This window comes from Pungitius pungitius, chromosome 1 (assembly GCF_949316345.1).
Source record: "Pungitius pungitius chromosome 1, fPunPun2.1, whole genome shotgun sequence".
NCBI classification, from domain to species: Eukaryota; Metazoa; Chordata; class Actinopteri; order Perciformes; family Gasterosteidae; genus Pungitius; species Pungitius pungitius.
This window is the reverse complement of record NC_084900.1, coordinates 15,602,576-15,629,297: the sequence shown is the minus strand read 5'-3', so window position 1 is coordinate 15,629,297 and position 26,722 is coordinate 15,602,576. Positions and strand designations below refer to the sequence as shown.

Here is a 26,722-nt window from a genome sequence, read left to right as displayed (position 1 = left end):
CTGCTCATCTCCATCCTGTAACACACATGCGCGCGCACACACACACGGACCCGGTTGCAGTATCTACACGAGGCGCTCAGCTTCTTTCACGACAACACCCCCCCCCCCCCCCCACCTTCTGACGCCAGCCGCAGTCTTACAGCCGCCGCGCGTGGCCACAGACGTGCCCGAGCAACCCGAGAGCGAGCGCAGACGACCGGAGCGGTTACGATGCTGCGCGGGTTTTAACCGGGAGAGACCGAGAGAGACGAGGTCGTTCTTCGGAGGAGCGCTGCGGAGGACCGTCATGGTCGGTCGGGGGCTATGGGCGTGTAAGCCCCGGTTCGGGAAGCGCGGCGGCCGCCTCGGCGTCCTGCCGTGGGGTTGCGCGGCGGCGGCGGCGGGCGCGGTCCTGCTGGCGCTGCTCTTCGTGGACCTTATCGAGACGTGGGTCACCTCCGTCGGCATGATGGACGCGGCGGAGGAGCCGCACGCCGGCGTCGTTATCCCCCCGCAGAGCGTGCCCCCCACCCGGCCCGAGGAGTTCCTGCTCATGCCCAGCCCGCTCGTCTGTCAGCGAGCCAAGCCTTTCCTCATCACCATGGTTACCTCGGCGCCCGCCAACCGGAGGGCGCGCCAGGCCATCAGGGACACGTGGGGCGGGGAGGTGGAAGTGAGGGGCCTGCGGGTCATGACCCTCTTCATGGTGGGCGTGGCGTCCGACCCCGGGCTGGCCAAGCTGCTGGTGGAGGAGGCCAGAGAGCGGGGGGATCTGGTGCAGGGCCGTTTCCTCGACACCTACTCCAACCTCACACTGAAGACCCTGTCCATGCTGGGCTGGGCCCGCCGGTTCTGCCCCCAGGCTCACTTCACGGCCAAAGTGGACGACGACGTCCTCTTCAACCCCGGCGCCCTCCTTCGCTTCCTGAACAAGAGCCGGAACCCCTACGAGCAGGGCGACCTGTACCTGGGCAGGGTGCATCCCCACGTGGCCCCGGACCGTGACCCGGGGAGCAAGCACTACCTCCCTTCGGGGGCCTACCCTCCGCCGGTCTTCCCGGACTATTGCAGCGGCACAGCCTACGTCCTGTCCCGCTCCGCCTTGCTCAAGGTGTCCCTGGCGGCCTCCGCGTCGCCCCTGTCCACGCCGCTGCCCCCCGAGGACGTGTTCGTGGGCCTGAGCGCTCGGGCGGCCGGCGTGCGGCCCTCGCACTGCGCCCTGTTCTCCGGGGGCCCCGGGGTGCCGTACGGCCGCTGCTGCTACCAGGCCATGGTGTCCGTCCATCACGTGACCCCCAGGGAGATGCTGCACTACTGGGCCGACGTCCACACGTCGCAGCCTTGCTCCTGGCTGAGTCTCCGCGCCTCTCTGGGGTTCTGCAAGGTCAGGGCGTTGCTCGGCTCTGTGCTGGGGCTGGAGCAGGGTTTGTGACGGGGAGGTGGGGGGGGCTGTAAAACTGTTTGGCAAGTAAAACTGTCACTTTATTATTTTGTAGAGCTTTATTTTTTTAACCACTTACAGAACAGAAGGTCGTGTCCCAGTGGCTTTTTCTTTAGACAGACACTTATTTTCGAGGCACACAAAGCCCTAGAGCACCAGTGTAGTGCATGGCCACGTTTTTAAAAGATGTTAGTTTATTAAGACACCTCACTGCATGATGCTACAACTGGAACCGTAGATAGAGGTAGGAAGGAAGGAAGGAAGGAAGGAAGGAAGGAAGGGGAAGTTTTATGTTCTTAAGTAGAAGCAGACACGAGTTTGACCCCCCTCCCTCTTTAACGGGACACGTTACAAACTGATTTGATCTTTGCTCTCGATGTGGTAACCCGCTGCCTCTCACAATGTGACTTTGTCCGATCCACGTTGCGGTATTTATGACCCCTCTCTGCAGAGCGAGGGTCGTGTCGCAGACAGTTCGCAGGATGAAGTTGTCTCGCTCCACGGAGGAATAAGTCAGGAAAACATGTTTGGATGTTGGACCCCGAAAACGCTGTCACAAATAAACCGCTCTGAACTGCGTTTGCCCGATGTCCTTTTTTTTTTTGTTAATGCAGTTCTGCTTTGCTGCCCCTACGTCACAGTGTCTCCACTTCTTCCTTCTCCCTCACATGAAGCAGCTCGTCAACGTTCCATTCAGCCAGTTGTTCCAGTTATTTCGGGTCGGACTGCACATCTTAGTTGTGCCGTGCAGGTGTGGCGCGTACATTACTTCTGCTCGTGACTTTTGAGGGAACTTTGTGTTATTGACCTTTATTGTTGTCGTCATGGTTACTCTAGAATTGGGGTTCCGACGAAGCTGCCGCTTGATTTCGGAAGGGGGGGGGGGGGGGGACAATCCGTTCTTCCGAGTCCACCAGGGAGAACATTTCACATTTGGCCGCAACATTAAAACACAACTGTGAATTCTTTTTAGCTTTGTTTTTTCTTTGAACAGATTTATATAGAAAACATTTGGCGCATTCCGCTCGACAAGGTCAGACGTGTTTCATCAGGATGGAGAACACTAACAGTGGCCCCGGATGAGGTCCGTGGCTCCATCCAACCACGCACACAGGAAGTGCCGCACTTGCTCTTTCAAAGCACCATTGATCGCTGCCACAAATAAACCGCTCTGGGTTGCGTTTGCCCGATGTTCTTTTTTTTGTTAATGTAGTTCCGCTTTCTTGTCCCTACGTCAGAGTTTCACAACCATCTGCAAAGCAGAAAGAGGGCGTGAAAGGAAAGGAGGGCGTGCACTCGAAAGGAATGCGTCGACCAAACGTCACAAACACGCGTCTATGTTTGAGGGTTATTATCGATCCAGGTGGGTTTATTGAAGGCACTTTGGGAGATCTCATGCTCACGGGAACCAGTCAGATAATCGTGTGGAGTTCCACGTGAGCTGCTGGAAAGCACGTGACACACGAAACGGCTCAAAAGTGAACTATGAGACGTTACTACACAAACAATCTGGATCAGAGCGATAAGAGGACCAGGCGTTAAGGCTTCTTCGGCCGAGCTGGTTACTAATTAGGCCTTGAGTCAAATAATAAATGTCCCTCACATGAAGCAGATGTTGAATGTTCCATTCAGCCGGTTGTAATCAAACATCTTAGTGTAACTAAGATGTGCAGGTACATTCCTTCTGCTCCGCGTTAACTGTTGTGACTGTTGGGGGGGGGGGACGACTAAGTTCTTGTCTTTTTACATCTTGTTTGTGGCACAAACTTGTAACAATCCGTTCTGAGTCAAAGCACGTTTCACATTCGGCCACAATATTAAAACTTAACTCTGGATTTATTTTCCTCGTTTTGTTTATTCTTTGAACATATTTATAGAAAACATTTGGCCTTTGCTCACGCATTCCATTCGACAAGGTCAGACATATTTCATTAGGAAAGAGATAAAACCTGACACAATGGTGGCTCCGGATGAGGTCCGTGGGAGTCAGAACGCAGACAGGAAGTTCTGCATGCCCCAAACCCAACTGCTCTTTAAAAAGCACCAAACATTGATTAGGCAAAATCTGACACCCATCAGAACGACTCTTTGTCATACAGGGATCAGAGTTTCTTGTTTTGCTCACTCAGCAGCAAAATGGCTCCTTTATACAAAGTTCACGCCCACAGGATGTCATGTGTTCTGGCACAAAGGGTCCTCCTTTTTTCCCCTATTTTTTGAATCTGTCCAGAGCAGATCTCTGGCCCAACAGCACCGCCTCCTTCTTCTCTTTCTGCTTTCTCTCTCTTTCAATCTTCACTTTGTCCTCTGCGGTTTTTTGGATGTCCTCCTGGTGGGTCAATTGAGTGAGAGATGAGCCAAACACCAAAAGTAACCAAAAACAGACATGGCAATAAAGACTCAGTTCATCACTTTTTAAAGGTCAAATATTCCGGATCACTTACCCTCAGATCCTCATGGGCAACTTTTCTCTTGCGCTTTTCATGACTCCCGGCAGAACTTCGACCTTTTTTCTTGTACCTGGGAACAAATTTCTCTTTGGCAAGTGGGTCAAAGCCCTGTGAAGACAAAAAAAAGCTTTTAGAAGGATGGGAATGATGATGCACTCATACGCATCTCTGTACCTGCAGATGTTTAGATCCAGTGCCTAAATTAAAACTAGATGCTTGCGGTCACTGACCAGGGCTTGGACCCGGTCTTTGTGCTTCATCTCAAAGGTGGCGTGGTCCACCCTCCCCAGCTCGGTGGGGTCCAGGCTGATGAGCTCTGGCTGGATCTTTTCCAGCAGCGCCTTGACCTCCCACTCCTGCCTCTGCTTGGCGCTGCGGTACGGATTGGCACCCAGACCGTCAAAGTTCGGCTCTCCCGCCCCTGAAGGACAGAAACAAGAGGAAGACGGAGAGGGGAACATTAGATACAAGTAAATCTAAGCAGAGGAAAAATAAATAAGGGGTTTCTTGAGGCCTGCTGTTTGAACATCAACCCCGTTGGAAAGTCTACTTCTACACAAATGTGAAAGCGGGTCGGACCTGGTACGAGCAGGCTGGTGAAGCCGTCTCCATGTCCCACACCGAGGACGTCCTCAAAGGGACAAAAGTGCATCCCCCACACAGCTTTCTGAACTCTGTGAGCGATGTAGGGTTTGGTCACTGGGGTGCTCCACACATCTCTGTACACCTGCAGGGAGAACGTTTCAACAGGAAAGGAGGGTAAAAGGTTACGTCTTACAATCAACGTGAATCTCTGCTTGTTTTTATATTTTTATTTGTATCTCTGGCTAGAAGAAGTCCCTAAAATGTCCCTTTCCTCTAAACATCTAAACTCATTTGAAACTGAACTCATCCGAGAAGGAACATTTCAAGTCTGTACTTCACCCCATAATTACCACCAGATCGCATTGCTCTGCGCGGTTCTTTCCAATACAAAACCGACTTCTGTTTTTAAATATTATCAAGTTCCCTAAACAGACCACTTCCTGTATGTCAGTCCAAAAAGAGAAAAGTGACCTGAACAACGTCCCCCGTGGCTGCAGACAGCAGTCCCCTCTGGCTCAGAGACAGGCAGGAGGCTCCGGCGGGGAGGAAGTAGGACTTGAGGGGCTTGTAGGCTCTAATGTCGTATACCTTCAGCTTTTTATCCATACCAGAGGTCACCATGTACCTGCCAAGAGGAGAACACAGCGACATTGCTCTCTGGTGGACAACGAGGAAACTGCAGTTCATGTTGACCAAGGCAGCGAAATGGCCAAATTGACCTTTCCCGCCTCCAAAGAGGGGAACGCGACACCCAAGAAGACTTTTAAGGGGACTCACGTGCCCGTCTTGTCCACGGCGACGGAGCGTACGGCGCCCTGGTGACAGAGCATCTTGGCGAGGGCTTCTTTCTGATTGGGCGACCAGAGGGTCACGGTGCCGTTGGAGTGGCCGAGGTGGACGATGGCGTTGTGAGGGTTCTGGCACATGACGTCGAGCCGGCCCGTCTTGGTGCAGGTGGCCGACACCTCCTTCCCCACGGACACGTCCAGGTACTGCAGGAAGCTGGTGGCGCTCTGAGGGAGGGACGGCTCGTCAGTGCCAAGAGGAGCCGGGCCGTAACGCTCTTATCGGTTTACTACGTAGGCCACATTCGGCGTGAGCTTCTGCACAGCTTCAGGCGCATATTATTAGCGTTTAACTTTTCGAAGAAAATTCCAGTGGCGTCTCAGTCAGTAAAGCCCACTCTGACTTAAAGACGCCCTGAATTACTCTGCAAATGGACTTATTTTTTCTTCCTCATTTTCAATTGTCCTAATGAACTTTGACATGATTGGAATAAAAAAAAAAGGATCTTCTATCAACTGATCGCGAGACCAGGGGTGAAAGTAGTTTTTATTTCTTGGTGGTACTATGATACAGGTTTAATGCGTGCGCGCGAAAATTTCTTATCACTAGTATCCCACCTGTATCTGGATAAAAAACAAGATAGTGGTAAGTGATATCACTTACCACTATCTTGTTTTTTATTATCCTCCTGTTCCTTTCTCATCTTCCTTTTCTGGCTTCCTGAAGCATAATTCCGTGGTTCTCAACTGGTCTGGCTCGCGACCAGTTGAGAACCACTGCTTTACTGCATTGACTATCAAAGGGGCGCTCACAGTTTGTCGTTGCATTTTATTCTTAACCAGTCGTTGGGGCCCCAAGCAGTTGCTTGTTTTGCTTGCCTTGTCGCGACGTGCCTGTGCCGTAAATTCTTACCGGTACGGCGCACCGGCCAGGACCGGCTTACTTTCACCAATGCGCGAGACACACACCACATCAGGGCTGGTGACTATTTGTGGCACCGTTACTGTGTTAGTACATTAATAATAAACGTTGTGCACAAAACCTTATAGGTTCGGCTTTATTGAACCCACCGCTGTGGCGAGCAGGAAGTGATAAGGCAGAAACTGCATCCGGAGAACGTCGTTGAATTTGCGGATGCAGTGAAGCTCGATTCCATTTGAGTCGTAGATATAGAGCCACTTCTTCTGAGCCACCGCATACATGGCCTCGCTGTGGAGCCACCTTCATGGAAACACAAGAAAAACATTTGGGTTATTTATGTATAGGACAGACTGCTGGCACTCGGAGCGTAACTCTAAAGATGAGCGCGGGAAGACTCACTTCACGTCGTTGACTGACTCCATCACGTTTATCTCACACATGAGATGTTTGGTCTGCCAGTCGATACAAGCAACGTGGCCTCTCCTCCCACCGAGCAGGAGCTGACTGAAGAGAACACACACACACACACACACTTCAGGTGTGCAGTTTTCCTTCAGCTGTGAGGAGCAGAGTGTGGGGGATACTCACCGGCCCGTATTGCTGTAATCCACTCGGTACGGTCCAAACTGAGACAGCTTCAGGCTGAAATGCTGTGCAGGAGGGAAAAATAACAAATTAAAAAAGGGAAAAATACATAAAATAGTCATTTTAACCAACGGTATTTAGCTTTACTACATTTTGAATATTGAAAATGATCTGAAAACATTTTTTTAAAACACTGCATTTTCCCATTCAATTGGGGGGGAGAAAAACATTTAAAAATGTTATGTTTGTCCATCCAATGGCATCAAGTTGGGGGTCCAACCTTTGTTGCTGACGTTATATCAACAGAGTCTGCAATGTCCTCCTGAGATATGGTACACGTGTCCTCGTCTTCATCGCCTTCTAGGAACCTGAGAATAGAGAATAACACGTCACCCTCAGCAATCGCCTCGAAGTTGAATGTTCGGTCGCGGTCACACGTCGCGTACACTGTGACACGGAAGGGACGACATTTTAGGAGAAAATTACCCAGCATCCTCGGGGAGCACGAGGTCAAGACGAGCTGCTTGTTTCTGGGCCATTTCTGAGGTTTCTTCCGAGCGTGTGATCATGTCCTTCAGCTTGTAATGCTGGCCGCGAGACTGCAACCAGAAGAACGAGATGTTGGTCAGCCGTGTTTATTCATCAAAGATGCAAAGATGAGCGTCCTTGTTGTGCTCACTTTCTTAGTTTTATCTTTCCTCTTGAACTTCCGCAAACGGTCTTCTGGAATAGGAGCAGGCCCCGGGAAAGGGTCGGTTTTCTGAGAGCAGAAGAAACACACAGGATTCACTTTGTAAAAAACATTAAGTGAAATGTTTATTAAGATGTACTTGATGTGACCGATGGATTATACAGGAAAAGCATAAAAGAATGTCCTTCGATGTAAATTGTGGCCTCCATTAAGAGCTGGATGTAGAGATTCGCCTCATAATCAGAACATCTATGTACCTACTGAAATGAAAAGGAGCGCGTATCTCACCCCTGATAGGAATTGTTCTTCATCTTCAGAATTTTCATCAAGTCTTCTTTTCTTGGCTTTCTGGGTCTGCTGCACTCCGGTCTTGCCCAATTTGTTCCCATCCTTCCTCGCCTCGTCCTGCGGGTCGTCCTTCCAGTAACGAGCCGCAAGCTGTGGAAGAAAAGAAAACGGGCGGCGGGTCAACCGCAGCGATTCGGACAACATGACAAAAGTGCGTTTATTTGTGCACAGGGTGGTCGGCGGCTGAGCCTCGCCTCGCATCTCTCCCCGGTACAACCACAACCACAGGCGCGGACTGCTGGCGTTAGCCGCGCGGTGCTAGCGGAGCTAACGCCACATTGTGCACGTCGGTGTGAAAATCGCCGCGTGAACGCGTGTCAGCTGACGGTGTGTAAAGTTATAAGCTGTTAATAATGATTAAATCGTCGTTACCGTTTTCTTTTTCTCCACGTGTGCGACGTTCGCCGCTTGGTCGACTGCGGACGCCATCTTTGTTGTATATGTTGTGAACTTCCTGTGACATCGCGTCTGAATGCGTCACTTCCGGCACTTGTTCTCTTAAAAAAACAAGCAATATTTATATATATTAGTTAATAATTTAAGTCCTGGATAAAAGGAATAGATTTGAGTGTGGAACAATGGGGTTAAACAAGTATGGTTATATAACTTTGTTTTAATAAAGCAATAAGGTACGAGAGGCTGTACTTTATTTTCAATAATGTAACAGTTCGAGGGTGTATTTAGGGCCGACACGCAGCCCTCGAAAAGTTACATTATTGAAAATAAAGTACTGCCTCAAGAACTATTGCTTTTATAACACGGTTACCAATGACATTATAAATATTAAGTTAATAGCTGCCTGTTAGCACAAAATAGTTGTAGCCACCAAACGTTGTTTATCACATTTCATCAGTCTAGAGGAAAAATAGCCCCCGCATGTAAACAGCATTGGGTGCCGCACCATCTCATTCATTCACATCGCTCATGACGTCTACCTTAGTTTTCCGGTTGCGAAAGCTCGCTTTGCCTCAAAACGATCATTTGTGGGATCGCCACCGAGCTAAAAGCTAACGGTCGCGCAAAATCTAACGTGTTACTTTGAGTGTGCATTGATATGAAACGATCAGGTCAATGTGAATAGCAAGTACATTATCGCTCAATAATGAAACCCCCCGTGACTCGCTCTCAACCAATTTTCATCTACTTGTGTTTTAATAATATTAAAAACACTATGACAAGTTATAGAACCAATCAATGCCCTGCTGACTTCTGCTGCTAATTGAAGGTTAGCAAATACCATCAGCATGAGTCTCTCTCTCTCATTATATAACCACTTATACTGGCATAACACTCAATCTCCAGAGTGAGTTAAGATAGTTAACATATTCTCATAGCATTGATTCTTTGATATCTATTCAATGATTGAGTAAAGTTTGTCTAACAACCACACAATACATTTTTCTCACTAAAAGCTTGCAACACATTTACAGTTGTACATTGCCTCCTTCGGCTGAGTGCTCCTGTCAGTTTTTTTGTTTTTTTTACTTCCTCCAATTCACTGAAAGATTACTTATCTCGACAAGGCTCACACTGTATGTGCGTCACGTCTCCAACAAGAATTTACGCTTTTTGAGAAAAACAATTTGCTATGTTCTCTCGGTCGGGTGTGTTAAACATTCTCACCAAAAAGCAGATTTTTGTTGGTCCACAGTTTCATGTTTCTGTATTGTTCTGTGACAACAGGGAATCCGGAAAACGGAATGCAGGGGGGGCGGGCGTCCTTTATGAAGCCCACAAGTCCAAGTGTTACGCAACAAGAACAGAGAGGGAGTAAAAGCGTGTTTGCTTCTCTGGTGAACAGCTGCGAGCAGAAAAAGAGGAAGGTCTACAGCCGCCAGCATGTCTTCTGCTCTGGACCAGGTCAGTGTCTCTATTGATGAAACAGTTAAATAGTCAAAGAAGCAAGAAAGAGAAAAGGGGATTCAGTTATACGTGACAATACGTCCTCAAAAAACAAAACCTGTAAGTTTGTACGCTAGAGTTCAGAAGGCTTCTACCGGTTTAAATTGATCACATTTCATGTCTTCTTACGTTTCAACTTGTTTTCTTAGTGAACACATGTAGCACCATGCAGACACAAAGCAGATCCCCACAAGCTTCCTGTGAAATCTGAACCTTGCATTCATTTCTTGTTTTTTTTTCAGTTACCGCCTCGACCGGAAATCTTTGATTTCCAGGGAGTCTCGATGACTCACTTCTTCACAGAAAACTGGGAGAACATTCAGAACTTCCAGGCCAGGCCGAATGATATTCTCGTTGCAACATACCCCAAAGCAGGTAGCCCACGAGGCCCATGACATGCGATGCTTTGCAGATAATACAATGTGCTTATAGAGGTGTCTCTCTGTCCTTTAGGAACCACCTGGGTCTCCTACATCCTCGACCTTCTGTACTTCGGTCAAACAGAGCGCCAGACTGTGCCGATATTTGAAAGAGTGCCTTTCTTGGAGCTCACGATCCCAGGTTTTGGTTCAGGTATTCAAGGCTCCTCGCTGCAGCTGTGTCGAGCTGTTGAAGAACCGTCCCGGTTCAATGCTTTGCTCTTTCCACCTTCCTCTTTATCTGCAGGAAAAGACGCAGCGGACAACCTCCCCACCTCTCCTCGAGTCATTAAAACTCACCTTCCTGTGCAGTTTGTGCCAAAGTCCTTTTGGGAGCAAAACAGCAGGGTCAGTAGTGTGTGTTGTTGATTTGCTGTATGTCAATTTACATGAAAGATGCTGAAACAGACAAAGTAGTAGTAAGAGGATTGTTTCCTCACTGGACAGGAAATCGGGAAAACTTGAGAAAACAAAATAACAATTGATATTTATATAAAGGCTAAATGTCTTACGGCGGAAACCTAGAACGTCCGCATATGGCAGCCATCTTGGTACAGTCAGCTCGCTCACCCATAACACTGAGTTGGTAGGGATACATTTTTTACCAATTTGTAAACGTTTTGGTTTGTTATGAACGTACGACTCTGTTGGCTGGCAATGCGGACGAGACATCTAGTTTTTTTATTTATATATTTTTTTCTTGTGGACCATTGTGGTTTATATATATATATATATATATATATATATATATATATATATATATATATGGACAAGACATATTTTATATATATCTATGGAAATAACAGTCAAAACCAAAGTGCCATTGATTCATGAAATGAAGACCAATCAGCTGGAGACACCGAGGGGGGGAAATCGTCCAATCATTTAATTGTCTTCTTCTCTTGTAGATCATCTACGTGGCCCGCAATGCCAAAGACAACGTGGTGTCATATTTCCACTTTGATCGCATGAACAGGATGCAGCCGGAGCCAGGAGACTGGAGCAGATACGTCCCCCGATTCATGGAGGGGAAATGTAAGTGTGAAGCACGACGAAACCACCGGTGAGCTGCACAGATTCCCCCCCTTGAACGGCTCCTGAGGTGCTTTGGTGTTTGGTTCCCGGGGCCCTCAGTGGTGTTCGGGTCCTGGTACGACCACGTGAACGGCTGGTGGAAGAAGAAGCAGACTTACCCCAAGCTCCATTACGTTTTCTACGAGGATCTGGTGGAGGTGATGTAGCTGTGACTTCTTCCCGCTGAGGGCTACTCGTCTCCCCGGGCTGGTGATAATGCAACAACAACAACAACATCATCATCATCGTGTTTCCAGGATACCGGGCGGGAAATCGAGAAGCTCTGCTGCTTTCTGGGTTTGTCCCGTTCGGATGAGGAGAAGAAGAGAATTACCGATGGATCGCATTTTGATAACATGAAAAAGGACGACATGGTCAACTACTCCAGCATAGCTGTGATGGATTTCAAAATCTCCCCTTTCATGAGAAAAGGTAACTAAAAATGAATACATGTGTGTGACATGAAGAAAATAAACCCCTCACTTTGGGCTAAAACCCCCAAGTGATTCTCTGTGGTTTCGCAGGGAAAGTCGGTGACTGGAAGAACCACTTCTCTGAGGCCCAGAGTCTCCAGTTCGATGAAGACTACACAAAGAAGATGACAGACGTCACTCTTCAGTTCCGCTGCGACATCTGATCCAGGACGGCCGAGGGGCAGATGTGAAGATGTGGAGACGGGTTCTGAAGTGTGTCTCTACATGCTACTTACATCCGAATGAAGAACGAGAGCCACATGTTGTGACCTCATAGACTCGTACAAATCCCACAGAAATGTGTTGCTCAATATTCACGTAGTCATAAACAAGGAAGTATAAACATTGCAAAAGGTGTCTTCGTTCTTTGTGTGAAACAAAAAAGCTTGTTTCTTCAGCTCTAGTTTCAATATTATTCATCTCTTTGTGTTGCCTAAACGTAAATAAACCTGGATCTTGCAACGAAAGGAAGTTTATTTTGAAAAGGCTGAATGCAAGTCATCTTCGTAGGAAAATGCACTTGAAATTGAGGGGTAAATGCATTACATCACCATTTACATTTATAGCCTCAATTTCAATAAGAGATGAACATTTAGGAAGATGTATCTTCATATTTGCAATAAAACAATGTAATTGTGTAGAGTATCATTCTCTTTCTATTCAGTTATCTTTACTTTTGCTGCTATTGAAGCATTATTCTTTCAGGTCCTTTTGAATTGAATCGAGTTGAATTCACTGCCAGGTGGAGTCAGAAGTTGACAACAAAGCGGTGAAAGTTTCTCTAATCCAAAACGAAAGGTTAATTGTTGTGACGCATCAGAGTCAGAAGGATCCATTTGCATCGTGATCTAATAATCGGAGTTATCAACCAGGCAATGGGCAGAACCAGCTGATACGGCGGTGAAGACAGGGCTAAAACGTACTACAAAACCAGGCAGACGATCGGGACAGGCAGGAAACAATCAGAGTCAGATATTAAGGGAGATGCATGATGGGAAATGTAGTAAAAAGTCAATATTCAGGCTGGAGAGGGAGGTTACGGAGTCTGTGTTTGTGAAAATAATACAAGGATCCCAATTAAGAAAGAACACAGCTCGTAATACAGCATATCATTAAGCTGCTGTGTTAATAAAGGTGTTTGCAGTTTAGCCTCTAACCAGAATCTGCTAGAAAGCCGATAAAGTATACATATATGTATATATGTAGCGTAGTGACCCTTTTCAGGAGTGTGTGAGTCACGTCATCTCCTTCGCTTCTGGCCAATCATGGGGAGTCACTGTGGCTGCGGGGCAGGGGGCAGCCTGTGATTGGGGGAGATCAGGAGAGGGGCGTGATCCTGTGTTCTGGGCTAGTCAAGTAAATATATGGTGTGTGTGTGTGCGTATGTGTGTGTATATATATATATATACCATCTTTGTAGATGATTTTATTATTAACTAAAAACCCATTCTGTATGGAAGTAAATCTGTGTCATCGGCCCTAAGGCGTCAGGGCCTTTTGGACGAAGCCTTCTTCGCGGTGGCCGTCCTCAGCCCGGCAGCGAGAGGGCCCCGCCTGAGCGTGCCGTGCTACGGCCCAGCCTCGACGAGGGGGTGCACGCAGCGCGACGCTCTCCTGCTGCGCCAGGTGGTGCGAGCTTGTCGACGGCCGGGGCCGCCCTCGAGCAGCCCCGCGGACGTGGCGTCGTCGGGGAAGGAAGGAGTCGAGCGCCTCCGCCTGCCGCCTCTCCGCGTGGAGTTTATCCGCGACAGCCCCAATGGCGCCTCCGAAGAGGGTTGCCGGGGAAAGAGGGGCATCAAGGAGGAAGGATCACCTGCGATCTCCACGAAGACATCCGCCGCTCTGCCTCAGCACGACCTGGACCGGAGCCGCGGGGAGGGCGACTTATCGGGCGAGACGGGAGCGCCTTTATAGCATCCTGGTCCTGGCGTCGTCCGCTTATGACGTACCAGCTCGCCATTGGTTAGATTTCAGACGTGCTTCATGGCGCGGTCACGCAGAGGCCGTCACGCAAAAAAAGGAAATAAAAATGCACAAAAACAGCAAAGCAGAGGTCAAATGTATTATTTGTGAAAAATTTGATCAAAGACAATATGTGGAAAGTTAAAGAATTCAGATTTAAGACACTTAACTGTAATGACTACTTTAACTATTTCAAAGAGACATTTTAATTTGTTTCTAGATGAATCTTACTAATGTGATGCAGGAGGAGCATGTGGACAGATGTTACCTGTAATCTCTAATATTTATTTAATTAAATAAATGACTGTAGGAAACACTGCTTAGAGCTGCAAGTTTATTCATGCATGAAAAGATTAAACATTACAAAATGTGTTAAACACAAACAGGTGAAGATAAAATACAAACATCACCTGTTAAAACTCTTAAAAGTTAATTTTAAATGTTGGAGAAATATGTTGTCCAATAGCAGATAAAATGTGTAATGAATGCTAAAAGCTTTTTTATCAGAAATAAAAGAAGACGCACCTGTGGCTTGTCACTCATTAAGAGGGACTGTGTATATAGCTCCTGACTCCTCAGAGCTCTTTGCGAAGTCTTGTGCATGTTTCATCACATTCTGAGCGTTTTCCTGATCTCCTATTCCTGCCTCCCGTTGAAGACCCCTCGTTCGTCCCAGACCTCGTTCCCGCCTGCCTGATCCCTGACGGTGCCTCTGCCTATCTACGCTCTCCTCAATATCGACCATCTGCCTGTTTCCTGGACACGACTACGCCTAACCCCTGTTTGCCTTTGTTCAATAAATCTGCGCTCTGCGCTTGGGTTTACTCCTGTCTCTTGTGGTGCGTTACACATATAGAAAAATATCATCAACGTCAGACGCCAATCTGCTTTTTCTGCTTTTCAAACCAGCCTCCATTAAAATAAACTTTTAAAACAAAGTGTCTGAGGAGATAAAAGGAACACCAACATTTGAATAAGTAGATGGAATAATTAAAAGTAAACTTTTAAAGACATATGATGTATTTCCTTTAAATAATCTGCTCATTAACCACAATATACTGTCTCATATCAGGAAAGAAGAATTTCACACAATTACTCAAAAAGACAAAGATGTGGTTTTTCATGTCGTCATCCGTTCCCCTGGTTCTGTTCATGCAGATGTTTTTATGCATCTGATAAAAGAGAAGGAAAAGAGGTTAAAGGTTATTTAAGAGTAACAGGTGTAAGTGTTGTGTTTCACCTTTGCTGACTGCTGGTAGTAATACACAAGTACACTCAGATTGTACTACATGGTATGTTGTACTTGAAATACCTGCAGCTGTTTCCATCCTCACATTTTGGTAAACGCTCTCCTCTGGTGCATCATTCATCCCTGTTAGAAGGATCAGATGAAAGCATGAAGAGACACTTTATTCTCCTTTATTAAAGCTCTGCTAGCCTCCAAAAGCATCTCAACTACTGCAGGTTGTTCCCTTATAGAAGTATTCACATTAGCCATCAATGTCTTTAAGCTCAAACACAGAATCTGTGACATCATCAATACACTTTGTCTTTAATTCAAAGGATGGTCAACCAGTCACTTGATCATGTGATTCTAGTATTTAACAGCTGTGTGATGAACACACAGGATGTACTGTACCATGTTCAGGTTCTTCAGAGCCTCTGAGTGTTTCATAGACACAAGAACCACCTGCAGAGCAGTGAGGATAAAGACGAGGTCACGTCAATCATTTGAACCACTTTGTATGAATTATATAATTTTCTCAAACAGAAAACCAGAAATGGACATTAAAGAACACATTACTAAATGAATCAGGATTAAAGCTGACCAGGAAGAAGAGAAGCGTAATGTCCGTCTTGAGTTTGACCCTGGTTGATCATGTGGTCTGTGGCTGGGTTCTGATTGGTCCTCTGAGACCTTGTGGGTCGAAAACATGAAGTAAATACAGAGGATTTAATGAGGAACATGTAAAGTCCTGCTGCCATGTTCAGAGTGAGAGAAGAGAGGCTTGTACCAACCTGCTGAGGCTTGAAGCTGAAGAAAAAGGTTTCACATTAATCATTAATTAGTGTGTGTAATAATATGTGATTTTGACTTATTTCAGTGAAATCAGTCTGATATCAGAAGGAAAAGATCTCACCTTTTGACTTTCTGTAGCAACACAGAAACAGAAGCAGGAGAATAATCAGTGAAACTCCAGAAACCAGACCAACAACCAACAGCACGGGCAACAAGGAGCTTGGTTCTGCTTCTTCACGATCTACACACAAGTACACATCAACCATGAATAGATAGACAAGTAATAGAATACATTTTATTCAAAACACACTCTTCATCAACAGATTTCAGAGTGCCACAGAACCAGAAAAACAAAGTAAAAGTTAGTAAAAACACAGGTGCTATTACACATACACAAACATGAACTCTTGATCACATGCATTAAATTACATGTCAGCGACTTAGTGAGTGCATTTCAACCTTAGGGATACAAACTCAGAAGAACAAGAAACAAGTGCAATTTCATCAAATAAGCCGATTCACAAGTTATAGATAAGAGCCATTATAAGAACAATTTAATTTTTACAATCTGTTAGCGTTTTTAGTCAAGTTATAGTCTGTAGCGGTGTGTCTTTAGTTTGCGGCGGAAGATGTGAAGGCTCTCTGCGGTCCTGAAATTATCAGAGAGCTTGTTCCACCATTTTAGGTGCCAGGACATCCAAGAGTGTTTTTCTCTCAGAGAGGGAGGAACAAGCAGCTTGGCAGACGCAGAGCAGAGTGTGCAGGTTGAGATGTAGACTGGCATTCACAGCATGGTACGTGAGCACCAATGTGGAGGAGAGCAGAGGAGTGGAACGGTGTGGAAGAATTTAGGAAGGTTAAAAGACCAGTCGAGCTGCTGCATTCTGGATGAGCTGCAGTGGTCGAATGACGGTAGCAGGGAGACCTGCCAGGAGAGAGTTACAATAGTTTAGGCGTAAGATGACAAGAGCCTGAATCAGTACCTGCTCCGCCTTCTGAGTGAAAAGGGATCGTATTCTCCTGATGTTTTAGAGCGTGTACCTACAGGATCATGTTGTCTCTGTAATGTTCAAAGTCAGGGAGAGTCGACTGTCCAGTGTCAGACCAAGGTTCTTAGCAGTCAAAGTCGGCGTTAACACGGAGTTGCCAAAGTTAAGTCAAGTCCTGGGTCGGAGAATCTTTTGCCGGAAAGAGAAGTAGTTCAGTCTTGTCGGGGTTGATTTTCAGATGGTGAGCAGACATCCACTGAGAGATGTCAGTTTGACAGGCAGAGATCCGTGCCGCCACCTGAGTGTCCAAGTGAGGGAAGGAGAGAATTAGTTGGGTGCTGTGGGAGGAGATACCATGCGAGCGAATGACAGAAACAATAGAGTTGGTGATAGAGAAGAGGAGAGGACCCAGAACAGAGTCTTTGGGAACTCCAATAGTAAGAGGACATGGTTCCAGCACAGATCCTCTCCAAGTTACCCCGTAGGTGCAGCCATCAAGGTAGGGCAAGAGAAGGGAGAGAGCAGAGCCTGAGACACCAAGTTCCTGAAGGGAGGAGGTAAGGATCTGGTGGTTTACTGTATCAAATGCAGCAGAAAGGTCAAGAAGGATGAGGACAGAGGAGAAAGCAGTGTGGAGTTGCTCTGAGACAGCAATGAGAGCAGTCTCTGTGGAATGGCCCACCTTGAATCCTGACTGGTGGGGGGTGAAGAAAGATGTTACGGTGGAGGTAGGAGGAGAGTTGGTTAAAGATAGCACTTTGAAGAGTTTTGGACAAAAAGGGAAGAACCAAGACCGATCTGTAGTTGTTGGGTTGAGGGTGGGTTTCTACAGGAGTGGGTTAACTCTTGCCTCCTTCAGAGTATTGGGAAAGCAGCCAGATAACAACATTGTTAATGAGACAGGTGAGGAAAGGAAGAAGGTCAGAAGCGATAGATTGTAGGATGTGGGATGGAATGTGGTCAAGAGGGCAGGTGGTCGGACGGGCAGAGGTTACTAAGGTAAGAACTTGGTTAGGAGACAAGGGGGTGAAAGAGGGAAGCAAGATGCGATAGAGATGAAGTCGGTGGGACACAGGTAGGAGATGGGTTTGAGAACAAGGAGCGGATGTCAGCTATTTTTTCGGTAAAATAGTTGACAAAGCCTCCCGGAAGGGTGGAAGTGGGAGGAGGACTGGGGGGGGCTCGAAGATGTCGGAGAAGTTTAAAAATAGTTTTTTGGGGTTAGAAAATGAGGACTCAATTCTAGATGGTAGAAAGCGCTTTTGGCAGCAGAGAGAGAGGCAGAAAAAAAGAGAAGAGATGCTAGCAGGTCATCAGGTTGTTTATATTCACGCCATTTCCTTTCTGGTGCTCGCATAGTGGCTTTCACGGCACGCACCAATTCCGACAGCCACGGAGCCGGAGGGGATTTGACCAGCTCGACTTGAAGTGGAGTTACAGTTCAATTCAATTCATTTTATTTTGTATAGCCCAAAATTGCAAATTACAAATTTGCCTCCGAGGGCTTTACTGTCTGTACACATGCAACATCCTCTGTCCCAAAACCTTCACATCGGCACAGGAAAAACTCCCCAAAATATGAAAAAAAACCTTCAATGGGGGAAAAAAGGGAAGAAACCTTAGGGAGAACGTCAGAGGAGGGATCCCTCTCCCGGGATGGACAGACTGCAATGGATGTCATGTGTACAGAATCAACAATGTAAAAGATGTACAATACATGCAATTCCTCTAACAGAGATGATACAAGTAATTGCAAGTAGCAGAACAAGTGTACGGCAGGACCACTGCAGGGACAACCACCATCAGGTCGAACCACCATCCACAGAGGGTTCTGTGGGGAGGGAGAGCAGAAAGATGTTGGTTTATGATGACAGTAATATGAATCATATTTAAAGTAATGATGATGGCAGCAGCAGGTGTCAGCAGAGCCATGCCAGGAGTCAGAACCGGGGTCCGCACGAAGCTATGATCCACAGAGACCTGCGAGAAAGCACAAAGAACTCCCGGAAAGAAGCTGAATTAGTGATGTACATTAATAAAGCATGGATGATTGTGGAAGGAGAGTGAGAGTGTGAGAGAGGGGCTCGGTGTGTCCTAAGAGAGTCCCCCAGCAGTCTAAGCCTAGAGCAGCTTAACTAAGGGCTGGTCCAGGCGAACTTGAGCCAGCCCTAACTATAAGCAATATCAAAGAGGAACGTTTTAAGCTTTATCTTAAATCAACTGACCGAGTCTGCCCCCCGGACTGAAAGTGGAAGCTGGTTCCACAAAAGAGGAGCATGATAACTGAAGGCTCTGGCCCCCATCCTACTTTTTAAAACTCTAGGAACCACAAGTAGCCCAGCATCTACGGAGCACAGATGCCTTGTAGGGCAATACGGTGTAACAAGCTCTTTAATGGTACGTTTCCACCGAGCGGTACGGTACGGTACGGGTCGGGTCGGTACCCTTTTATTTGTGTCTCCACTGAGAAAAGTACCAAAAATCCGCACCGTACCGTACCACTTTTTGGGTACCCTTCCGTTGGGGTACCTGGCACAGTTGTTTGGTACTAAAGGGTGGAGCTAGACTCACTGCAGAACGTTAATAGGTTGAAAGAGTGTCGTCATTTGCGCGTGCCGTAAGGGGAAAGACAACACACGAAGCGCCGTTTTTAAACTACAACACCGTCGCAACAATGTCGCCGCGCAGCATTACTTTAACAGCCACATATCGAGAAGCAAGAACAGGATCGGCTGTAGGTCTTCATTGTTGTTTGCGGTTAGCTTTCAGTTGTCGCGCGATTGAATGACGTCAATCTACTTTCCGTCCAATACCACGCCTATCAAAGTGACGTTACCATTACTTTCTGGAATACACCACGCCTATCAAGTAAGGGTACTGTTTGCGGTGGAAACGCTCGCCAAATCATGGTTAACAGACCAGACCCGTACCGACCCGACCCGTACCGTACAGCTCGGTGGAAACGCGCCATAAGATAAGACTGTGCCTCACCAGCAAGTGCCTTGTAGGTGAGGAGAAGTACCTTAAATTCTATTCTTGATTTAACAGGAAGCCAGTGCAGAGAAGTTAATACAGGAGTTATATGATCCCATTTCTTAGTTCTTGTTAATACACGTGCTGCAGCATTCTGAATCAACTGGAGAGGTTTAAGCGATTTACAAGAACAGCCCGATAACAAAGAATGACAGTAATCCAGTCTAGAAGTAACAAATGCATGAACTAGTTTTTCTGCATCACTTTGAGACAGGAAGTTCCTGATTTTCGATATATTACGTAGATAAAAAAAGGCGGTTCTTGAAGTCTTTATATGAGAGTTGAAGGACATATGCTGGTCGAAGAGAACTCCAAGATTTCTGACGGTGCAGTTGGATAGCAGAGCAATTCCATCCATAGAGACTGTATCACGTGACAGCTGACTTCGAAGGCGCTCTGGGCCTATCATGATAACTTGATAACATTTTTTCCGAGTTTAACATCAGGAAGTTGCAGGTCATCCAAGTTTTGATGTCTCCAAGACAATCTTGAAGTCTAACAAGCTGGTTGGTGTCTTCTGGCTTGATCGATAGATACAGTTGAGTATCGTCTGCATAACAATGGAAGTTTAAGCGGTGTTTTCTGATAACGTCGCCCAAAGGAAGCATGTACACGGTAAATAGAATCGGTCCAAGCACAGAACCTTGTGGGACTCCGTGACTAACATTAGTGGTCCTCGATGATTCACCGTTCACAAAAAAAAACTGGGATCGATCCGATAAATAAGATTTAAACCAGCTGAGTGCAGTTCCTTTGATGCCAATCAAGTGTTCCAGTCTCTGCAGCAGGATACGGTGATCGATGGTGTCAAATGCAGCACTGAGGTCCAGCAAGACAAGAGAAGAGACAAGTCCTTTGGCCGATGCAAGTAGAAGATCATTTGTAATTTTCACCAGTGCCGTTTCTGTGCTATGATGCACTCGAAATCCTGACTGGAAATCCTCGAACAAAGCATTGTTTTGTAGAAAGTCACATAATTGGTTTGTGACGGATTTCTCAAGGATCTTAGCGAGGAAGGGAAGATTAGAGATGGGTCTGTAGTTAGCCAACACCTCTGGAGCTAGAGTAGGTTTCTTAAGATGAGGTTTAATTACAGCTACCTTGAAGGACTGTGGTACATGTCCTGTCAACAAAGATTCATAATATCCAGTAGGGATGTGGTAATTAATGGAAAAACTTCCTTAAGAAGCTTAAGCTTAGGAATCGGATCCAGGAGACAAGTGGAAGAGTTGGATTTCAAAATTGTAGAAGTCAGTTGATCAAGGTTGATGGAAGAGAAACCATTCAAGTAGGTATCAGGGCCCACGGCTGCGTCCAAGGTTCCTACATCGGAGGACGGGTCGGTTGGGGGTAGTAGACCATCAATTTTCTCTTTGATAGTCAGAATCTTATTATTGAAGAAGTTCATAAAGTCTACTGAGGTCCACACGAATACACGGCTCGACAGCGCTGTGACTCTGTCAGTCTGAAGAGAAACCTTGTTTTTATTTTTCTCGATTAATGATGAGTAGTAAGATGCTCTTACGGAGAGCCTTCTTATATGTTTTAACGCTGTCTTGCCAAGTTAGCCTAGATCCTTCTGATTTGGTGGAACGCCATAACCGCTCAAGTTTCCACACAGTTTGCTTTAAGTTCCGGGTTTGAGAGTTATACCAAGGAGCGAACTTCCTTCTTGTTGCCATTCTTCTTTTGAGGGGAGCAATACCGTCCAGTGCCATTCTCAAAGAGCCTGTGGTAGTATCGACAAGATGGTCAATTTGTGACGGACTGAAGTTTTCACAAGAGTCTTCTGATATCTTTAGACAGGACACTGAACTTAGAGCAGAGGGAATGGATTCTTTAAATGAGGCTACAGCGGTATCCGATAAACATCGACTGTAGTGGTTGGAGGAGGAGATTCTGGCAGTAGAAATTCAAAGGTTATCAGACAATGGTCCGACAGGAGAGGGTTCAAAAGATTGGTGATAAGGCGCAGGCATTATCACCAATCTTGTTTGTGCTTTGTGGTCTAAAGATTGGGGGGCTGTGGATTTCATCGCTGTGTGATGATGATGTGGTCCTGATGGAATCCTCCGTCTGTGGCCTCCAACTCTCACTGGAGCGTTTTGCAACCGAGTGTGAAGCGGTTGGGATGAGGATTAGCACCTCCAAATCTGAGGCCATGGTTCTCAGCAGGAAACCGATGGATTACCTACTCTGGGTAGGGAATGTATCCGTACCCCAAGTGAAGGAGTTCAAGTACCTCAAGGTCTTGTTCACGAGTGAGGGGAAGATGGAGTGTGGCCGGAGAATCGGAAAACAATGGAGGCGGAACTCGCTTTACCACACCGATGACGAAAAGAGAGCTGAGCCGGAAAGCAAAGCTGAGAGGTGAAAAGCTCAGGCATGCGTGAGGAGCTCGGAGTAGAGCCGCTGCTCCTTTGCATTGAAAGGAGCCAGTTGAGGTGGTTTGGGCATCTGATAAGGATGTGCCGCACTCAGCCGCCCCGAAGACTCCCACGAAAGACTTTCTTGTCTTTGCCCTGTTTGTCTTGACTCCCATGAAGGACTCCCTTGTCTTTGTCCTGCTCGTCTTGACTCACACAAAAGACTCCCTTGTCTTCGTGCGGCGAGACTTTGCCAACGTTTCACCCAACCTCTAGTTAAATACTCCCTCGTTGGTGGATGTCGGCTACGGCTGCGCTGACCACTCACCCGTTGTTAGGAAACAAATGGTTAATTGCTTTCAGCAGAAACTCCTCAAAATGCAAAACAAGTCCTATCAACACCCTAATCAGTGAACATGCATCATGTTCTGTTTTGACAAACAGAAATTTCAATGATTCAAGTCTGCTCTGCTTCAGAGAGGAAGCAAAATAGAGTTAGATCAGGTCAAATCTACCAAAGATGGGAGGGCACACTAGCAGTCAACATAATCTTAATTAGCAGAATGTACAGCGAGAACTGGCACTAAAAATGGCAAGAGTTAGAGCAAACTGGCAATCAAGTTTAACTTAAAATAGCAGAATCGACAACAAATTTAGCAAACTAGCTTGATTTGAAGAAAAGATACTTAGTCCGATTTCAAGTCGCCTGGATGTCTGAAGGCCTATTAGTCAAGATGCACACATCATTCACGTTTCACTGCTGGTCATGTTACATTTTATTATTGTGTTTTTACTAAACAAACATTTTTAAAACTATATTGTCTCACACAAACCTATTGTCTATTCTATTTAATTGTCTATTATAAGATAACTTCTAATTCAGTTATACCTTTTCTAAATCAGACTGTAACACATGTTACTAAACTCGTACTCACATTTCACTGACAACCAGCTCTCTGCTGAGGTCAAAGTCTCCAAACCTCGAGGTGATTTCCTTCCTCTACATTTATAAAAGCCTTCATCTGACTTAGTAACTGCAGAGATAAGCAACTCCCCTCTGACAGCATTTGGGAGGAGTTTGTCATTTTTATAGAAATCCACATCATAAAGAAGGTTTTCTGTCCTCAACTTGCAGCCAAGAGTGACCGAATGTCCCTCAGTCACAGGACGGACAGGACTCACCAGGATGACATCACCTCCTGTAAAGAGACCAGAGGACAGGAAGTCAAACAAGCTGATGTCCAATGACCAGAAGACATTTATAGTGTATTTGTTATTCACATGCATACAGCAGCTGAGTGAATAGCTGCATTTCATGGATGAAAGAGACGGCCCTTTGGTGACGTACATGCTCACAGTTACATCTTTAATTAATGCTCAATATGTGGGAGACAAATGTCCACTTAGTGGCAGTGAGCTACAGAATGGTCTAAAAGGTACAAACTGAGCCAGATAACATAACAAAAAGATTAAATACTTTGGATATAAAACCCTTTAAATGAATTTAGAAACTCACTGTGTATAGTGATGTTGGCTGCATTGCTGAACTGTGTTTCAGACTCACACCAGTACACTCCACTACTGGCTCCAGTGTTGATGTTGCATGTGGATACGGTCATTTCTCCCCAGTAATAACAGGAAGACACAATGCCATATTCATCAGCCTTCTTCACTCTCCACTCAGTAGAGTTTCCCTCACAGCTCAGTGACAGTGACTCTGTGCTGAAGTGCTGCAGTCTGTGAGGACTCACTGTGAGAGACGCTGCTGGATTCACACCTGAAGACACATCATTAGGAGACACACACAGGACAGACAATGTCAACACAAAAAGGACATTTATTCCCTTGTGCAAGAATATAAAAGTCAGAACAAACTCACCTCCAGACCAGACAAACTTCACATAACTATACTGAGTGTAAAACACAGGATCTCCTCTTCCAGCTCTGCACACATATCCTTCTGTGTGTGTCTGTCCATGAAGAATGTAGGAACCCTGTTCAGTCCCCGTGGTGCTACCAGGTAGAAGCTCATAGGTGTAGTAGTAGAGTGAAAGTTCTGGAACAGCTTTATACCAGAAGAACCTCCATCCAGCAGACGGTCCAACACTGCAGGTCAGAGTCACTGAGTCTCCAGGACTCGGCCATGATGGAGACACTGTGAGGACAGGCTCAGGAACATCTGTTGGAAAGAGGTTTCACAGAATGAAGACTTGTCCTTGGTGGATTACTTTCAATGCTGATGTCCTCCATCTTTTTATCTGTCTTCAACTGTGTTAAACAGGTGTTTGGGGACAATGTCTTTAAACATAGTAAATATTCTATTTTAGATTCTTTGTCCTTAAATCTGTTTTGGAAGAGCTACATTTCACCTGATAGAGGCGCCACACTCTGCTGAAGGAGGACTCAAATGCAGAGTTTCCGAGACGAAAAAATACTTTAATATTATAAACTTCAAAAATCAACCAGGCCAAAGGGGACAAAACACAGGTGGTGACCAGGAACCTATATTTATGCAGACGTGCACAGACTACCGACTACAAGCTACAGAAACTACACACTACCAAGAATACAATGACATGACAAGAGACACACAGCATGAATACACAGGGGAGGTGCATGTGATTGGACACAGGTGGAAACAATCATAAACACTGCAGACAATCACAGGGGATGACAGGACAAGGCAGGAAGTGAAGTTAACCCAGGGACACAAGAGGTATGAAACTACAAAATAAAACAAGACATGAACCCAAATCCTGACAAATATGGGATGTTTGTCTTAACTATGTCCATCTTTTTTTGTTTTATTTTAAATGATCAATATAATCTGATACATTTATTAATTGGCACTACATTATATCACATTAGCACTTCATCAAACAGATTTTATTAAATCAACATGTCTCATTAATACAAAAGTGCTTTAATGAACTCGTCGTGATGGTAAAACTTTGATCACTTACTTGATACAGTTAGAGAGACTTTATTACTTTCTCTTGTAACATCAGGACGGATCTTGTGATGAGCAACACACTGATATTCACCACTATCTCCTCTAGTTAGAGATAATGATTTATATCTATTTACTGATCTGTTGGTGGTAAAGAAATGATCATTCCTACTGAATGAGTAATTCCAGTCAGTGTTGTTTCCTTCCCTTGAGTCACATATGAAGGTAACTTCCTCTCCAGTAAATAAAGGGGACCAGTTTGGCTCAATATGCAGCAAAGCATCTGGAAACAAACACAACATGCAAAGAATGAATCTTGTGTTCTTTTTTGTGTTCATCATAATTAACTAAAGAGAAAAGAAATATTAAATGTAAAATAGAGACAGAAGGTGTTGAATCGTCTTGAGTGAATTTATCAGAAAAAGAAAGTTGTATAAAAACCTTGAGCGTGTCCACAGTAGAGGAGAATATTCAGCACTAAAATAAAGTGAGAAACATCATCATGCATCATCAAACTGACAGAAACTATTAACTTCTGGCCTTTAAAAAGTTGTATCTATAAAAACTATGATTTAAAGAGAGAAAGTACTCACAGAAAAGCCCCAACACAGCAAACAAAGTGTGTCCCATCCTCACGTCCACTCTGACACTCTGACTCTCTGCTTGTGAGAAACACTTCTGCTTCGAGTCAAGAGACAGATTGAAAGATGTGAAACATCCGGAGAAATGTGGAAATGCAGAGACCACAGATGAATATCTATTTTCAATCGGCATTAAAACCTTTAAACACTTCAAAAGAGGAAATATTTAAGACTCTTTCACAACTTCACCACATTTGCATAAGACGAAATGGAGAAAATGGAGATGAGAATTTCCACCAACTCTTTAGTTCCTCATCTCCATCAGCATGTTGAGAGAAACGACAAAACGATAAACACATAAACCGCATTCTTGTGATTTTTGAAAATAAAAAAATCAAACAAAAGGGTGAAATTAAATAAACCTTTTTGATACATTGTGCAGCCAGAGTCTGAGGAGAAGAACCACAAGGCTTATCAGAATAACATTTTCTGTTTTCCGTTACACATTAAAGACGTGTTGCTGTTGGTTGTGTGGAGTCACATGACCACATTTACACCAGGGCTCATCCGCTTCTACAGAGGTGTGATACTCTGATGTATGAAAACATGTTTCAATTCTAACAAGTAGACATTTAATGAAGTTGCATAAACTGCATTAACTAACCATTTAGATCTAATGCAGTGGACCCGTGCATGAGTGCAGTGCACGTGATGAAGCCCTGAGCAGATGGTTGTAGATCTTGGAGCTCGCTGCCAGGAATTGAAAAAAGGCTTTTTAAAAGTTGAACACAGCTTTTTGATAATGTGTCTCCCGGGTCACCTGGACATTGTCACGGTTGGGCTGGCACCCCACGCCATGCAGCCGGACCCCCAGACTCTGACGCGGCAGACCTCTGGAGGCTCCCCGTTCGCCACCAGCCCGCCCACCGGAGTCCCCAGGGCCGGACCATCATCGTCGGGTCCCCACCCTCCCGCCCTTGTCTGCTTCATCCTTGGTTTCGCCCTACACTTAGGACCGTCTGGGGGGGGGGGGTTCTGTCACTGGGTCATGTCTTGTTTTATTTTGTAGTTTCATGTCTTGATTTGATTTTGATTTGATTTGAAGCATTTTATTTCTTGAACATGTAGACATTTAAAAAATACAAAATTTAAAAATCAACATAGACA

General features: G+C 45.7%; 4 protein-coding genes and 2 long non-coding RNA genes across 7 annotated transcripts; 3 read left to right on the top strand and 3 right to left on the bottom strand.

Moving 5' to 3' along the window:
* The first annotated feature begins 132 nt into the window (after positions 1-132).
* b3galt4 (UDP-Gal:betaGlcNAc beta 1,3-galactosyltransferase, polypeptide 4) lies at positions 133-9,567 on the top strand. Of its 2 annotated transcripts, XM_062562710.1 has the most exons (2): positions 133-1,363; positions 9,470-9,567. In XM_062562710.1, exons 1-2 carry the CDS (start codon positions 287-289, stop codon positions 9,512-9,514), a joined length of 1,122 nt encoding a protein of 373 aa, XP_062418694.1. In that variant the 5' UTR covers positions 133-286; the 3' UTR covers positions 9,515-9,567. The 2 variants fall into 2 exon arrangements, with proteins under 2 accessions (XP_062418694.1, XP_037334238.2); XM_037478341.2 differs by lacking the exon at positions 9,470-9,567 and having other exon boundaries at positions 133-1,999.
* wdr46 (WD repeat domain 46) lies at positions 3,238-9,448 on the bottom strand. Its single transcript, XM_037478285.2, has 15 exons — positions 9,410-9,448; positions 8,159-8,283; positions 7,727-7,876; positions 7,427-7,507; positions 7,234-7,346; positions 7,028-7,115; positions 6,751-6,812; positions 6,562-6,666; positions 6,312-6,462; positions 5,233-5,468; positions 4,927-5,080; positions 4,450-4,597; positions 4,101-4,291; positions 3,865-3,978; positions 3,238-3,749 (listed from the first exon to the last, which is right to left on the bottom strand). The coding sequence occupies exons 2-15, from the start codon at positions 8,213-8,215 to the stop codon at positions 3,630-3,632; spliced, it is 1,770 nt and encodes a 589-aa protein (XP_037334182.2). The 5' UTR covers positions 8,216-8,283; positions 9,410-9,448; the 3' UTR covers positions 3,238-3,629.
* Positions 9,504-12,162, top strand: LOC119222032 (cytosolic sulfotransferase 3-like). Its single transcript, XM_037478364.2, has 8 exons — positions 9,504-9,646; positions 9,931-10,063; positions 10,142-10,261; positions 10,355-10,455; positions 11,016-11,142; positions 11,242-11,339; positions 11,439-11,613; positions 11,706-12,162. The coding sequence occupies exons 1-8, from the start codon at positions 9,626-9,628 to the stop codon at positions 11,816-11,818; spliced, it is 888 nt and encodes a 295-aa protein (XP_037334261.1). The 5' UTR covers positions 9,504-9,625; the 3' UTR covers positions 11,819-12,162.
* Positions 12,163-12,979: 817 nt separating this feature from the next.
* On the top strand, positions 12,980-13,935 carry LOC134130246 (uncharacterized). Its single transcript, XR_009956611.1, has 2 exons — positions 12,980-13,021; positions 13,139-13,935. It is a non-coding gene; the product is annotated as an uncharacterized LOC134130246 (long non-coding RNA).
* Positions 13,936-14,066: 131 nt separating this feature from the next.
* LOC134130168 (high affinity immunoglobulin gamma Fc receptor I-like) lies at positions 14,067-23,793 on the bottom strand (the record flags this gene model as incomplete). The annotated part of the gene is made up of 8 exons (XM_062562715.1): positions 14,067-14,788; positions 14,929-14,988; positions 15,256-15,306; positions 15,446-15,534; positions 15,636-15,651; positions 15,758-15,877; positions 22,960-23,223; positions 23,541-23,793. Coding segments are annotated over 8 exons (861 nt in total), but the record flags the coding sequence as incomplete, so codon positions are not given.
* A 121-nt stretch (positions 23,794-23,914) lies between these two features.
* Positions 23,915-26,370, bottom strand: LOC134130235 (uncharacterized). Its single transcript, XR_009956610.1, has 4 exons — positions 25,568-26,370; positions 25,416-25,451; positions 24,988-25,257; positions 23,915-24,203 (listed from the first exon to the last, which is right to left on the bottom strand). It is a non-coding gene; the product is annotated as an uncharacterized LOC134130235 (long non-coding RNA).
* Positions 26,371-26,722: the final 352 nt, after the last annotated feature.